The sequence below is a fragment of the Jaculus jaculus genome, chromosome 3 (genome assembly GCF_020740685.1).
Source record: "Jaculus jaculus isolate mJacJac1 chromosome 3, mJacJac1.mat.Y.cur, whole genome shotgun sequence".
Taxonomy (NCBI): Eukaryota; Metazoa; Chordata; class Mammalia; order Rodentia; family Dipodidae; genus Jaculus; species Jaculus jaculus.
Window position 1 is genome coordinate 136,876,465 of NC_059104.1, and position 15,687 is coordinate 136,892,151.

The 15,687-nt window shown below is 43.9% G+C and overlaps 1 protein-coding gene across 1 annotated transcript in view; it reads left to right on the forward strand.

Moving 5' to 3' along the window:
• Nucleotides 1-1,791: 1,791 nt before the first annotated feature.
• LOC101609573 (protein FAM169B) overlaps nucleotides 1,792-15,687 on the forward strand; it is an 80,996-nt gene continuing 67,100 nt past the window's right edge. Inside the window, exons 1-3 of the mRNA XM_045146098.1 lie at nucleotides 1,792-1,860; nucleotides 13,619-13,697; nucleotides 15,504-15,634. Of these exons, the coding sequence (XP_045002033.1) occupies nucleotides 1,792-1,860; nucleotides 13,619-13,697; nucleotides 15,504-15,634 (279 nt within the window). The remainder of the gene's footprint in view (nucleotides 1,861-13,618; nucleotides 13,698-15,503; nucleotides 15,635-15,687) is intronic.

Genomic DNA, 15,687 nt, shown 5'->3' on the forward strand with positions numbered 1-15,687 from the left:
AGGCTTTTCAAGCAAGCTCTTTAACTACTAAGCCATCTCTGCAGCCCCTGTTTTAAGTTTTAATGTAAGGCCACATGGACAGGAATAGTCTAGTGACTGACAGTAACAACTGAAGGTCTGGGGCCTGTGAATCAGGCTTATCAGAAAAAAGATGATAGTTGTGATTTAGAAATGCCATACCTTACTGGGTGTGGTGGCTCACACCTGTAAATCCAGAGCTGTGGAGGCTGAAGAGGGAAGATTATGAAGTTAGGGCTAGCCTAGGCTGAAGAATGAGACCTTGCCTCCAACTTTAAAAACAACAGGGCTGGAGAGATGGCTTAGTGGTTAAGTGCTTGCCTGTGAAGCCGAAGGACCCCAGTTCGAGGCTCGATTCCCCAGGACCCATGTTAGCCAGATGCTACAAGGGGGCACACGCATCTGGAGTTCATTTGCAGTGGCTGGAAGCCCTGGGGTGCCCATTTCTTTCTTTCTCTCTCTCTCTGCCTCTTTCTCTCTCAAATAAATAAATAAAATAAACCAAAAAAGAAGTTTTAGAAACAACAACAACAACAACAAAAACCAGTCAGGCCTGTGTGTTTACCTTTCCAAAGCTAATAATCAGCCAGCTTGGATGAGGTGAAGGTAGGACACAGTCTTTGTGAATCCAAAGGCCACTGTTTGTTGAAATCTAGGCATGTCCCTTGCCACCGCTACTGTTCTTTTCCCTGTCTTTCTTTCCTGTCCCAACCTCTGGCCGCTAGAGCTCTCACACATTATATCTATTAGATTCACTATCCCCAAGCTGTAGCCTCAATTTGGTTGTCAGGAAATACTACTAACTTCCCATGTGTCTTTGTTCCTTCACCATGACATAGCCGTGGAGTCACCAGAAACTGGCCCAACCCTGAGGTCTTAGGGGGCCCAGGATGGACAGTGGGGTGCTAAGCTCTTGTCCAGAACAGTAGAGAACTACCAAAACTCCCTGCTGTGTGTGTGGCCAGGAGGGAGGGGTCCCATGTCCTAGACCCTTCTAGTCTTTGATTTGCTGAAGTTAACATAAATGTATTGTTCTTAGAAACCAAGTCTCTAACCACGGCTCTCAATTTCATTAACAGAAGGAAAGCTGTGTTCATTTGTTCATTGCTTTTTGCTGAAACAAACCCTAATCAGAGTCCCTTAATATTTCATTCAGTGGTAAGTACTTGAGGAAGTGATTTTGTTGGAGTGTTCACCATTGCATAATACTCACAGATAGACTTCTCCCCGTGGTACTCCCTGTTAGATTGGTCCTTAGTAGATTATTTTTGGTGTGTGTATGGTACAGCTGTATAAGTTTCAGGCGGTGTATTATGAATTTTTCATGAGACAGTGCGTGCGAGAGAGAATTGGCATGTGTGCCTGCTAACCTAACACCCAAGTTCCATTCCTTAGTACCCACGTAATCTAGATGCATAGTGTGGCGTGCATCTGGAGTTTGTTTGCAGTGGCTAGAGGCCCTGGTGTGCCCATACTCTGTGTGTCTTTCTGTTTGTATCTCTCTGTGCAAATCAATAAATAAAAAATATAAAAAAACAACAAATTAAATCTATGAAGAAGGGAAGGTATTGTGGTTTTTCATGATTTTAATGAATATTATATAAAATATTTTGTGTAAAGACAAATAAAACAAAATCTGTCTAGTAAGCATCTAGTCACTTGTTAATGAGTGTTTGAGTCACTTTCTCAGTGCTAGGACATGTGCCTGAGAGAAGCAGCTTAAAGGAAGGGAGGGTTGATTTCAAAGTCGAGTTGGAAGTAGCAGTCGTCATGATGGGGAAGGCAGCGCAGCAGGAGCTTGATGCAGCCTCACATTCAGTGCACAGTGAGGAAGCAGAGAGTGTGAGCATTGGTGCTCAGCTCACTTTGTTCTCTTTATATGGGGCTCTCCCCACCTCAATTCACTTATTAACCTAAGCAAGTTAATTCCTCACAGATATTCCAGAGCTTTGTTTCCATGGTGATTCTAAATCCTGTGACGTTGACAACCAGAAAATAGCCATCACAAAGGCTGCTTTCAATCACAAATATGATTATTGGCAGCTCATCTTCTTTCCATCTCTTGCCTCCTTTTATATTAAGCAATATCCCCTTCATCCTTGCCCCAATTTCTTTCTTTTCTCTGTTTTGAAATTTAATATCCATTTTTCTCCTCTTTTAAATAACTTATAAATTTTAACATGAATATTTAATAATTAGTCAAAATTTTCTCTGGAGTAATTTAAGATCCTCTCATTTCAATGAGTTTTTTTCCCCACTTTGCATATTGCGATGGCTAATCTTCATTGTCAGCTTGACTGGCTTTAGAATCATTTAGAAGACACACCTCTTGGCATGTCTGTGAGGGCGTTTCAAGAAAGGTTGAACTAAGGGGGAGAGACCCATTCTGAGTGTGAGTGACACCATCCTATAGACTGAGTCCCAGACTGAATAAGAAGGAGAAAGAGAGCTGAGCACCAGCATTCATCTCTCTCTCGCTCTCTGCTTTCCTTTTTCTTTTATTTTTTTTTTTTTGTTTATTTTTATTCATTTATTTGAGAGTAACAGAAAGAGAGAGAGAGAGAGAGAGAAACAGAGAGGGAGAATGGTGTGCCAGGGCCTCCAGCCACTGCAAACGAGCTCCAGATGCATGCGCCCCCCCTTGTGCATCTGGCTTATGCGAGTCCTGGGGTATTGAGCCTAGGCAAGGGCTTAACCACTAAGCTGTCTCTCTAGCCCTCTTTTTTTTTTTTTTTTTTTTTTTTTTTTGAGGCAGGGTCTCACTCTAGTTCAGGCTGATCTGGAATTAGTTTCAGGGTGGCCTCGAACTCATGGTGATCCTTCTACCTCTACCTCCCGAGTGGTGTGCACCACTATGCCTGGCTTCTGTCTCTGCTTTCTGACTGTGCAGTGTGACCACACTCCTGTTGCCACTTTGGATCTGCTCTCACCTCCATGCCTTCTCTTCCATGATGGACTGTACCCCCAAATTGTGAGCTAAAACAAACTCTTAAGTGTGGTTCCTGGCCGCCCTGGGGCCACTGCTCATCGGTCTCCTGGAGGCATTGGTCTCCTGGAGGCGTCGAGGCAACTATGGAGCAGGGTCTTGAGTGGACATGAGTGCAATGGGAAGAAACACCCGGGAGACTGTGTCAGAGGACAGCTCGTTTATTTGTTAGGAGAGTGGGTTTATAAGTGTTCATGTAGTGGTGGGAAAAGGTATGGGGTATGGGTCACAAGGTTATTGGCTGTGTGAAAGCTACCCGCTGATACCTCATTAATATATAGGGTTAGGTTGGGGGTACGGGTCACAAGGCCATGGGGAAACCAACACCTAAATCTTATCAGGACATCCAGGTGCCCCAGGCCAGAGGTGGGGAGAGGGCCTCACTCCTGCTGTCTCAAGGCAAGATTATTGGGGTCTCAGCCTGCTTCAACCTCCTGTGGCCTGGGGCCCTTAGTTGTGCCTGATAGCTCAGGCCTGCTTAAATCTCCAGTGGTCCAGGACCCTTAAATGTGCCAAACACTTAAGTTTTCTGAAGTTGCTTTTGTTAGGTGTTTGTCACAGCAACAAGAAAAATGACTAATGGACATACCATTTAATGCAACACTTTATTGAGGTAGGGTCTCACTCTAGCTCAGGCTGACCTGGAACTCACTATGTAGTTTCAGGGTGGCTGTGAACTCTCGCTGATCCTCCTACCTCTTTCTGCCTCCCGAGTGCTGGGATTAAAGGTGTGAACCACCATGCCTGGCCTTTATTGAAATTTTTTTAAAATTTGTTTTTGTTCGTTTTTATTTATTTGAGAGTGACAGAGAGAAAGAGAAAGAGAGAGAGGGAGCGAGAGAGAATGGGTGTGCCAGGGCTTCCAGCCACTGCAAACGAACTCCAGATGTGTGTGCCCCCTTGCGCATCTGGCTAACGTGGATCCTGGGGAATCGAGCCTTGAACCCGGGTCTTTAGGCTTTGCAGGCAAGTGCTTAACCACTAAGCCATCTCTCCAGCCCCCTTTATTGAGATTTTTAAACAGTTTTCATTTATTTATTTATTTGAAAGAGAAAAAGGCAGATAGATAGATAGAGAGAGAGAGAATGGGTATACCAGGACCGTCTAGCAAACAAATTCCAGACACATTCACCACCTTGTGCATCTGGTTTACCTGGGTACTGGAGAATCAAACCTGGGTCCTTAGGCTTTTCAGGCAAGTGCCTTAATCACTAAGCCATCTCTCCAGCCTTCTATTAATATATACATATATTTAAGTACCCCATTATATATATATATATTTATTTTATTTGTTTGAGAGACAGAAAGAGTGTGAGAGAGAGAGAGGAAGAGAGGGAGGGAGGGAGAGAATGGGCATGTCAGGGCCTTTAGCCACTGCAAATGAACTGCAGATGCATGTGCCCCCTTGTGCATCTAGCTCACATGGGTCCTGGAGAATCAAACTGGGATCCTTTGGCTTTGCAGGCAAATGCCTTAACTACCAAGCCATCTCTCCAGCCCTATTAAGATATTTAAAAAAATATATATATGTAATTTCTTTATTCATGAGAGAGGGAGAGAAACAGTCAGATACAGGAAGAGCAAGCAAGAGAGAGAATGGGCACATCAGGGCCTCTAGCCACTGCAAATGAGTTCTAGACACATGTGCCACTTTGTGCATCTGGCTTTACATGGGCACTGGGGAATTGAACCCTAGTCCTTAGGCTTTGTAGGCAAGTGTCTTAACTGCTGAGCCATCTCTCCAGCTTCTATTAAGATTTTTTTTTAATTCCTTAAGTTAGCTGTTTCTGTGTTATGTGGTCAACATTGGCTTTGATTTTATCCATATTTGTTATCATCTTTTTCACTCATCTCTTCCTAACCAATCTTTTCTTCCTGGGGCCATTTTTATTTTTCTGGAAACACAAGAAATGCTTTTTTGGGAGGTAGGGGTGGAAATGGGAAAATGGCATGGTGGTACATATTTTAATCCCAGCCCTCAGGAGGCTGAGGTAGGAGGATCATTGTGAGTTTGAGGCTAGCCTGAGCTACAGAGTGAAACCTCCAAAAATCCAAGAAGGAGCAGGGCGTGATGCATACCGTTAGCCCCAACACTTGGAAGGCTTAGAGGAGGATCACTGTGAGTTTGAGGCCAGCTTTAGGCTACAGAACAAATTCAAGGTCAGCCTGGACTAGAGTGAAATATTGCCCTGAAATCCCCCTCCCCTCAAACAATAAGAAAAATTGGTAGGGGGTGGTCTGCTGGTAGCAAATTCCGTAATTGTTTTTCTAAATATTCCTTTTAGTTTTTTTTTTCCCCCCACAGGATGCCACAGGATAGAAGTTACTTTTTCTTTTCTTTTTTTAAATTAAAGGTTTTTTTTTTTTTTATTAACAACTTCCATGATTATAAACAATATCCCATGGTAATGCCCTTGGAAGGTACTTTTTCTAGATGAAGGATGCAAGCCACTTTGCTTTAGCACATTAAAAATAATATTCAAGGGCTGGAGAGATGGCTTAGCAGTTAAGGTGCTCACCTGGGAAGCCTAAGGACCCAGATTCTATTCCCTAGTACCCACATAAGCCAGATGTACAAGGTGGCACATGTGTCTGGAGTTCGTTTGCAGTGGCTAGAGGCCCTGGCATGCCCATTCTCTCTCTCTTCTCTCTCTGTTTGTAAGTAAATTTTAAAAATGTAAAAAAAGATTATAATTTTAATTATGTTTAAGTGCGCAGGTCAATGGTAGTATGATCATTCACACTGTCATGGAACCGTCACCACCATCCATTTCCAGGGCTTTCTCATCATTACAGTCAGAAAGTCGTATGTACCTATAAAACAGTATCTTCTTCCTACCTCTGCCTCCCAGAGTGCTGGGATTAAAGGCATGCAACACCACACCCAGCTATTTTATTTTGTCTTTATAATTTTGTTCATTTTAGGTACTTCATATAAGTGGATTGTAAAATGTCTGTTTTTCACTTGGCATAATGTCTGTCTTCAGGTTCTAGCCGTGTTATAGTCTGTGTCAAATTCCCTTCTTTTTACGGCTTAAGATTTCTGGGCTGGAGAGATGGTTCAGTGGTTAGGGCGCTTGCCTTCTAAAGCTAATGAACGACCTGGATTCTATTCCCCAGCACTCATGTAAAGTCAGATACACACAGTGGCACATACATCTGGAGTTCATTTGCAGTGGCTAGAGACCCTGGCATGACAATCCTTTCTTTCTCTCTCTCTCTGTCTTCATCCCTTCTTGCTCCCCCCTTTCTCCTTGCAAGTACATAAATAAAAATATTAAAAAATTTTTCTTGGTGTGTATTTACCACATTTGTATATTCATTTCTATGCTTGGTAGACATTTGAGTTTCTTCTATCCTTTTTAAAAATAAATTTTAAATAGTATTGTACTTATTTATTTGAGAGAGAGAATTAATGGGCACACCAGGGCCTCAAGCCACTGCAAAGGAATTCCAGATGCATACACTACCCTGCATCTGGCTTTATGTGGGTACTGGGGAATTAAACCTGGGTCCTTTGGCTTTGCCCACAAGTGCCTTAAGTGCTACGCCATCTCTTTGGCTCAGTTTCATCTACCTTTGGGCCATTGTGAATAGTGCTTCTATGCATATGGTTTACAAAGTCAGTGGTGTTTTCAGTAGGCTGTCCTGAGTACTAGCTGACATTTGACTCAGCATCAGTCAGTGGCAGCGAAGGCTCTGTTGGAAATTTGGGTTTGAGCTTTAGCGTCATTACTCATTAACTTCTTATTTTTTTTTTCCTGGTGCTGGGGATTAAACCCATGGCTTTGCATGTGCTAGATAAGCACCCTATCATTAAGCTACACCCCTAGCCCTAGCTCACATTTTTAAACTTCTGTTTCTACATCTGAAAAATGGGGTTAGTGCCCTGTGCTTTATTGATTTTTGTGAGGTCAATGCACGTTTTAAATAAGCTAGATTGGGCAAAGCCCTTCAAATTCTGGAAAACTAAGCAAGCGTAAGGTGTAAAAGAGTTCACTTTAACATGTGAACATATCACTTTTTTTGGAGTACTTCTCTACATTAGAAATACTGTTTATCTAATACGTTAGAATATTACATTTTTTTCCATTTCTTCAATTTAAAACTTGACTCAGTACCAACTTTGAGCAAATATTAGCACTCTGCCTCTACTTCATTTACTTTTCAGTTTTACTTTATACAAATGAGTCTAGCACTATTGTAAAAATGACAGTTATAGTGAAGTATTTCCAATTACTGAAAAGTAAAAGCATCTCCTTTACAAACCATCACATAGGTCTCAGATAAGCCCACTGAGCTCCACCCAGTCTGAGGGTGGCATATCTGAGCGTGGAGCCTTCGTACGTGGGCTGTGGCAGCTTCCTCCTGTGCAGCTGGGCTGCCTGGAGGCGGTCCTGGGCTCTCAGCGTCCCTCGTTACTCCTTACAGACTCTACAGACTGCATCGAAAGCTCATTCTTTTCCTTTCAGAAGTTTCTTCCTCCCCCCCCCCCGCACTATTCCCCAGGTTGGGTCTTGATCAAGCCCAGGCTGACCTGGAATTCACTATAAATTCTCTGGTTGGCCTCGAACTCATAGCGATCCTCCTACCTCTGCCTCTGGAGTGTTGGTAATAAAGGCATGTGCCACCATGCCCAGCTCTCTTCAGAAGTTTAATTGTTTGAAATGTAACAGATAAACGTAGTGTCCCCAAATGTGACACTTCTTTGAATGCCAAAGGAACATTATGGCATAGTTCCATCTCATATCTTTTTGAATGATTCAGGGAGAAAATAGTTTTATACTCATTTTGTATCATTTTCTCCCTGGCCTAAAGATAGGCACCAGGGCTCAGATTATAAGACCAGAGGCTATTATAGTAAAACTAATTAAGAGCTGACAACAAGATTATATCAGAATTACCATTACAGGGCAGGAAGATTTAGCGAGTCCTGGCAAGAAGTTGGCCAAAGTTTAAAGTTATCCAGAAAAGAATCAGAAAAATAAATTTACATACCTACCATTCATGATTAAATTTGCCTGAAATATATATTGTCTTCAAAAAATTATTTTTTATTTGCAAGCAGAAACAGAGAGAAAGATTAAGAGAGAGAGAGAGAGAGAGAAAGAGAGAATGAGAATGGGTGTGTCAGGGCTTCCAACTGCTGTAAACAAATTCTAGATGCATGTGTCACTTTGTGTATCTGGTTTTATGTGAGTAATGGGGAATAGAACCCAAGTCATTAGGTTTTACAGGCAAGCACCTTAACTGCTGAGTTATCTCTCTGGATCTATATTGTCTTTTTTTGTGGGGGGGATTTTTTGAGGTAGGGTCTCACCCTAGCCCAGGCTGACCTGGAGTTCACCATATAATATCAGTGTGGCCTTGAACTCATGGTGATCCTCCTACTTCTGCCTCCCGAGTGCTGGGATTAAAGGTGTGTACCCCCATGCCCAGCTCCTATGTTGTTTCTTAAAAAAATACTTTATTTTTATTTAAGAGAAAGAGAGAGAGAGAGAATGGGTGTTCCAGGGCCTCTAGCCACAGCAAACAACCTTCAGACACATGTTCCACCATGTGCATCTGGCTTATGTGGGTTTAGGGAGTGGAAACTAGGTCCTTAGGCTTCGCAGAGAAGTGCTTTAACTGCTAAGCCATTTCTCCAGCCTGCTGTGTTGTCTTTTATATTAGCTGATAATTATAGTTAATCGTAGATAGCTGCTTATCTATTATCAAACTATTTTAATATATTGTTTATTTCATTAAAAACCAATTGTGGTTATGTAAACCTTTGTGTGGGTGTCACAGAAAGTCAACTGCATATTTTGGCATCTTAGATTTGGGACAAGTGATTTATTCACAGCCAAGGCAATGACAGGTTGCAAGTTGGCCAATACTAAATTTGTGATAACAGAGCAACAGGCTGCCTGTCAGTTACCAGGGAATGAACCCCCAGCCACCTGCGGGCCTTCAGCAGCGCTTCCTCATTCCCTGACAATTTTGCTCATCTGCTCAAAAAATTCTAACATATTCTACATTCTGTCTTCCAACTTAAAAAAAAAAAAAAACTTTGCTAAGAATATTTTGGCAATCAGATGCATTTCAAAAACAACAAAAATATCCAAGTGTTTCTTGGCCTCACCTTCTGTTCTCTATTTTTCTATGGAGAGATGTTGTGCTGTTGCTGTGGCCCCTTTCCTGGCTGTGGGACTTAATTCCTTGACCTTGAACTCTAGATACCTGCCTCTGGCTCGCTCTCTCTGTCTGATAGTGATGGATCCTTCTGCTCTGACATTATGTCAGAGCACTCTTCTCCAAGGGATGTTTTGTCATCTCCTGGTATTCTGGGACAAGGAGTCCCTGGTTAAAAGTCCTTAATGGCTGGACGGTAACTAGGACCCTCAGCAGTGAGATGCAGCCATCAGAAACCTTTGGCTAGCACATCCCAAGCATGTCTTGCAGAGGTAGTGTTCCACAAGATGTATTAGGGGAAACAGAATTGTGATACCAGGAAAGAGGTAGGGACATGTGCACAAGTCTCAGATGCTTTGATATTAAAGAAATGCCAAGCACTGCTTCACGCAGCCGTGGGTATTCCTTGATGAAAGTAATCTGTCTTTTCTTCTTTCCACTCCTCTCCCCTCCTTCTTTTCTTTCACTTTTTGAGAAAGGGTCTCATGTGTCCCAAGCTGGCCTTGAACTTGTTATATACGTTGAACTATGTAGCAAAGGATAACCTCAGACTTCTGACCTTGCTGTTTCCACCTCCCAAGTGCTGGGGTGACAGGCGTGAGCCGGCACACCCATGCTTATGTGGTGCTCAGGATTGGTCCAGGCCTCAGAGCCTGAGATGTAAGTACACTACCAATTGAGCCACATCCCCAACCCCTTCTTTTTATTTTTTAATTCAACGTAATTGGGCTGGGGGGATGTAGCTTAGTGATAATATGTGCTGAGCATGGGCAAGACACCAGTAAGCAAACATACAAGCAAATGATAAGGTAAAATGAATCATAATCATATTTTCAGTTAAATGAAACTCTTTGTTTTAAAGTATCTTTTAAGGAATTAATTCTCTGGAGGCTCACAATCCACATTTGTGAATACTGAGTTTTTCTTAAATGGACACTTTGTACACACAGCTTTTGGGGACTGATGATGTGATGACACTTTCCTCACTTGAAACTTGGGACCCGGATGAGCTTGTGTTCTGAACTCTGAGCAGTGCAGGAGGCGCTTGGGACTGTCTTTCTGTAGGCACCATCTCACCACTGTGGTGTGAAGAGCACGCCAGCCTTGCTGCATGTTTTCTGAGTTCCTGCCCCCTTCTCTCTGCTCAGAAGCCAATCTTTGTTCTCTGTGCTTAATCCAAAGTTAGTTCTGTAACCCCACGGCCCATCTTGGGTAGATTTCTTCTTTAATAAGTATTCCTTCTATAATAAGTTGCTTTTAGAAGAAAATTAATTTGTGAAGGGACCACCTATGTGAGAAATGCAGAGAAAGGAAACATACCAAAAAGAATGTTGTGTGAGCCACATCTAGCTTTAGCTATTTCATTAAAAATGAGAGCAGTATATTACCAGTTTTGTATCCCCAAATTTTTTCCACATTATCCTGAACAAGAATTGCTCTCCCTGTAATTGAAGAACGACAACACATATTACTAAAACATTCAAGTGATTACAGCCAGCTTTTCCAATGACATAATGCCCTGTAGTTACTGCCAGGTAGTGGCTTTTAGAAAAGGCCAAGTTTGTAAGAGTGGGGCTAGTAAAATTTAAAATATCTCCCTTAATGTCTTTTATGATAATAGTCCCATTTGAGAAAAATGGTGCTTTGCCAAAAGGAAAGAATTTTCCTAATCTCTGTGGTGAGGTAGTATTTGGAGAGAATGTTCTACAAATGATACTAAATCCATGATTAAGTACAGACCTCTGATCTGTGTCAAGGTTTCATTAATTGACATTGCTATTGCTGGGGAAAGCCTGAACGTGACCTTGCTGGATTGGCCCAGCAGGCTGATGGACAATGAGGGGATGAGAGAGTTCGCTGTTGATGCAGGCCTGGGAACTGGAGCATTGCTTCAAAGATCCTGAATAATTTAAATATTTTACTCTAGAAGAATGCTTTCAGCTGTACCATTATTTTTGTTTTTAGGGTAAGGCCGCCAACATATGCTTCAAGTGAATTCTTAAATTCGGGGTCGGTTTAGGGGTTTCGGTTTCTTTTACAGTCTGCAGTGAATTATCTCAACTGTGTGCCTTTTTAATAAAAGCATTCTACATTGAACTGAAAAGATTACATTCTTTTGGCGTTGGAAAAATATTTCCTGTTCGGTTCAAACCATTAAGCCTGTTAGCGTTTCACATCTGGAAGTCCGCGGAGCCTGCCTTCCATCAAAAGCAAAGCGAGTGTGGCAGCCCAGCCGGTCTCTGCGCAGCCTAAAGCGCCCCAGACTTGTTTACTTCCCAGGCCCAGCTCTCCACTTGAGGGGGTGGGGTGGGTTTGGGGGCCTCCTCTGGTGGGAGTAGTAGCCAAGGAACTTCCTTTTGGGTTGGGAGACCAGTTGCTTTCTTTTGGAGCCCAGAGGGCTTGTCTTTTCTGACTGTCTGTGGATACCTGACCCCTGTCCTCTCTTGGCCAGCTCCTATGTTTTTCATTTTCACCTGGTTTTCCAGAGAGCTAACCTGAACATGGTCTGTGCTAGAGGCAAGCGCTGCACTCTGGGCTGGGGAAGATGTGGAACCCCAAGAGGTTGGACAAGGAATTGAAAACACTCCAGGAGCCTTGGGGGCCTGTTTCAGGGTGTCCCTGGCTCTTGGCTTGGTGGCTTTTGCTTCTCCAAGGGCAGGGGCTTTACAGCCTGCCTGTCGCTGGACTTTAAAATGTGACTGCTCTCTCAAGTTTGCCTCCCTAGCAGGGCTCAAGATTATCCGGCGATTTGGGCAGTCTGGGATTCTTGAGATACCCCACCCCTTCCAGGGATATGTCCCTGTGGCCTGCTGGGGCAGCTAAAGCATCCATTCGTGCCCTTCTAGGGACTCTGCCCACTAGTTCTTTGAGGAGTTCCTAACCTGCAGGGGAAAAGGTTTTGGGTTGTGGAAGGAGCCAGCTGCGTTCATCACACTTCTCTGGACCACATGCCACGCAGATCTTGGCTAGAGTCAGGCAGGAGCCTCCCAGCCCCAGGAGTCAGGCCTCCAATCTGGTGACCTTGGGTGGTGTTTATGTCCCTGCAGACCTGAGTATAGGGCCAGTTTCTCCGCAGGGGCTGGTTGATAATGCTCTTCCTGATCGTAGGAGGATCAGTGGTCCAGATCTGAGGAATATCTTTCTTGAAGATGGGGCCAGTAACAGTGACAGAGTAAAAATCCAGGTCCAAAGCTGGGCATGGGGCACACACCTTTAGTTCCAGCAATCCAGAGGACAAAATAGGAGGAAGATCTCTGCAAGTTCAAGGCCAGCCTTGGGCTGCAGAGTGAGTTTTAGGTCAGCTTGGGCTGGAGTGAGACCATGCCTCGAAACAAAAAACAAAACAAAACAACAACAACAACAAACAAAAAAATATATAAAAATCCAGGTTGAAGCCGGGTGTGGTGGCACATGCCTTTTATCCCAGTACTTGGGAGGCAAATGTAGGAGGATCACCATGAGTTCAAGGCCACCCTGAGATTACCTAGTAAATTCTAGGTCAGCCTGAGCTACCTTGAAAAATCACAATAAAGAAATAAAAATTTAATAAGATAAATGCCAGGTTTTTTTTCAAGGTTTACCTTGAAAGCCTACCTTGAAAAATCAAAATAAATAAATAAATAAATAAAAATTTAATAAGATAAATGCCAGGTTGAATAGATCTCTTGTTGCTCCTTGCTGCTGGTGTTCCTGGGCTATTTTGAGAGAGGTAGCTCCTAAAGCTTGTCTTCTGCGGAACTAGCCTATGGCATGAGTGGGTTTCCAGGGTTGAAGGAGCCCATGTGCCAGTTTTTCTTAATTTATTGGAATGTTTACTGAATCTTTTTGCATGAGCAGGATAGCAGGTTTGGTGGAGAGCTTGGTGGTCAACTCGTGCTAATTCCTGTCCTAAACTGAGGTAGAATTGGAACACAGGACTCAGTGATCCCTGCAATCTTTGCTTTTGGCTTTAGGGGCTCAAGGAAGGCTGCTTGGGAGTTTTGTCTGTGTCTGGGATGAACCTAGAGGGTAGAGTGGCAGAAAGTGTCTGGCAGTGGGGAGTACAAGAATCTACTGGGTACTGGACAGTCATAGTAGTGGTGGAGAATTGTTGCTTGGGTCACTGTCATGCTCTGAGTGTGTTACAGTTTGAAATCAGATGGGTCTGGGTCCAATCCACTTATCATTCATGCCATGTCTTGATGAGACCTCAATTTCACTCTCTTTAAAGTGGGGTCAGGATTCAGTGAGAGAAGGATGTGCACACTCAGCAGCCTCTAGCCAACTGGAAGGCTGCTGTTATTGAAAGAGAGGATAAATGGAGAATTGGTGCATAGAGGAGGAATGGACAGAGGACAGGTGAGTGGGGAAGCAAGCCCAGAGGCTCTTATGGGATGCTGAGGTCTTAAACTGAGGGATGGCTGTCAGGACAGTTGCAGGCTGACTTTGTCTCTGTGACAGAGATATTCCTTGCATGAGGAACTTGATGTCATAAGAGGTCCATCTGACTCCTGCATTGAGAACATGATGCCCTTTAGCAGTAAGGAAACCTCCCCAAGTTGCCTTGCTCATTGCCATCAAAGAAGTGGTCAGCTCTTCATGCCTTTTTATTTTTTCAAGGTAGGGTCTCACTCTAGCCCAGGCTGACCTGGAATTCACTATGCAGTCTCAGGGTGACCTCAAACTCAGAGCAGTCCTCTTACCTTGGACTCCCAAGTGCTTGGATTAAAGGTATTCACCACCATGCCTGGCCATACCTATGTTTTAAATCTTTGTATCCATACACATATTGCTAAGAGCATTTGTGTGTATGGCTTTTACATTCAAGTGAGCTCAAAACCATGGGATAGTGGAAGCATGGAGCTTCCTTCAGTATCCATAGTGGACTGGTTGGAAGATCTCCCCACATACCAAAATCTGCAGATACTCAAGTCCTTTATAAGAACTAGCATGTTGCATGTAACCCATGCACATCTTCCTGGATTCTCAAGTTTCTAGGTGGCACATGATTCCAGAGACAAGTAAATGCCATGTAAGCAGTTGTAATACTTTAGGGAGTGTGGACAAAGAAACGTTGCTGTGTGTTCAGTGTAGGCTCTGCTTTTTGTCCGTATTTTCAGTCTGGTTAGTTGGATCTATGGGTTCAGGGTCCACAGATGGTGCCTGTTTTCACCCAACTGCCTGCCGTCATTGTGTCTGTGACCTTTTGACCATGGAAAGTAGGCCTTGGGGCTCGGGTGTATGTATGCGAGATCATGCCCTGGTCCACTGTGGTTCCGGGCAGCCTCTATTCCTTTGAGCCTTTCCTTCTCATAGGTCATTGGCAGAAGTGAAATTCCTTCCAGGCAAGCCAAGGGGACTAAAGACTTGGACTTTTGCTGCCAATAGTATCTCTGAGCCCCCCAAAGTGGCTTCCAGGAGCAAGGCGGGCACCCATGAGGCAAGGGTGGGCAGCTGAGGTTCCACAGGGGCTCAGAATGGGGCTTCATGTCTAGACAGTTTTTTTTTTTTTTTTTTTTTTTTTTTTGTGTGTGTGTGAGGTGGAGAAAGAGGAAGAGGTGGAAAGAGGAGAAGGACAAAGAAGAGAAGGAAACCCTGCTGGACAAGGAGGAGTGTGGGGAAGACGGGGAAGGCAGCTAGGGTGGCCAGTTTCCTTTGGGGTTGCCTGATAAGGAGCCCTGTGCCCCCTCTGCCCTTGGGGACATGCCAGCCAGAGGTGAGCAGCATCTTTGATCATTGCAGTGTCTGTTTGATTGCTGCTACCGAACCAAATTGGATGCTGTCAATTTGTATGATTCTTCGTTGACATCAGTTTCCTCTAGAAGTGTGACAGGAAAGACCTCCTGAGGATGCATCCCAGTTATTCTGTTAAGTTCCTTGCAGATGAATGGCAATGAGGGTCTCTGCAGGGATAGGGCGGCCCGCTTTGATTCCTACAAGCCACCCCACTTGGTCTGTTTTTGAAGACCAGCCCTACTTGGGGAGAACTGGCAGAATCTCACCCACTTCTTACACAGCAGCATGGGGCATGCTGCGGGGGAAAGGAACAACTTAAGCTGTCATGCGACAGAGTGGTTGAAGTTCCAGCCAGCTGTTCTCACCTTCCCAGGGACCCACCTGCTTGTGCTCATGGACCTGGAGGAGACCATAGTGAAGGAACTTGGATAATCATTTGGTAGTTCGTGTTCCTTCACAGGAGTTTCTCTTAGAATCTGGAAGGAACAGGGGAACATGATTTGATTTTGAATGCAAGTTATTCCTCTAAAAAAAAATCATCAAGAAATAAGCAACTTTCTCTTTAACCAACAGAGTAAAACTAACTCCATTCATGCCCTTTTACCAGCAGGGGTTTACCCGGTGGATATTTTGGAAGATGACAGAGAGGGCCTTCAGGCAGCAGCACTGGCTTACTATGCCTCACTGGGGGAAGGAGCTGGGTCCTCATCAGAGCTTTTCTCTCTTCCCACTGGAGAGCAGGTATGTCCAGGCACCCTTGGAGGAGAGCTCCAGCACATCTAACATAGAGAATG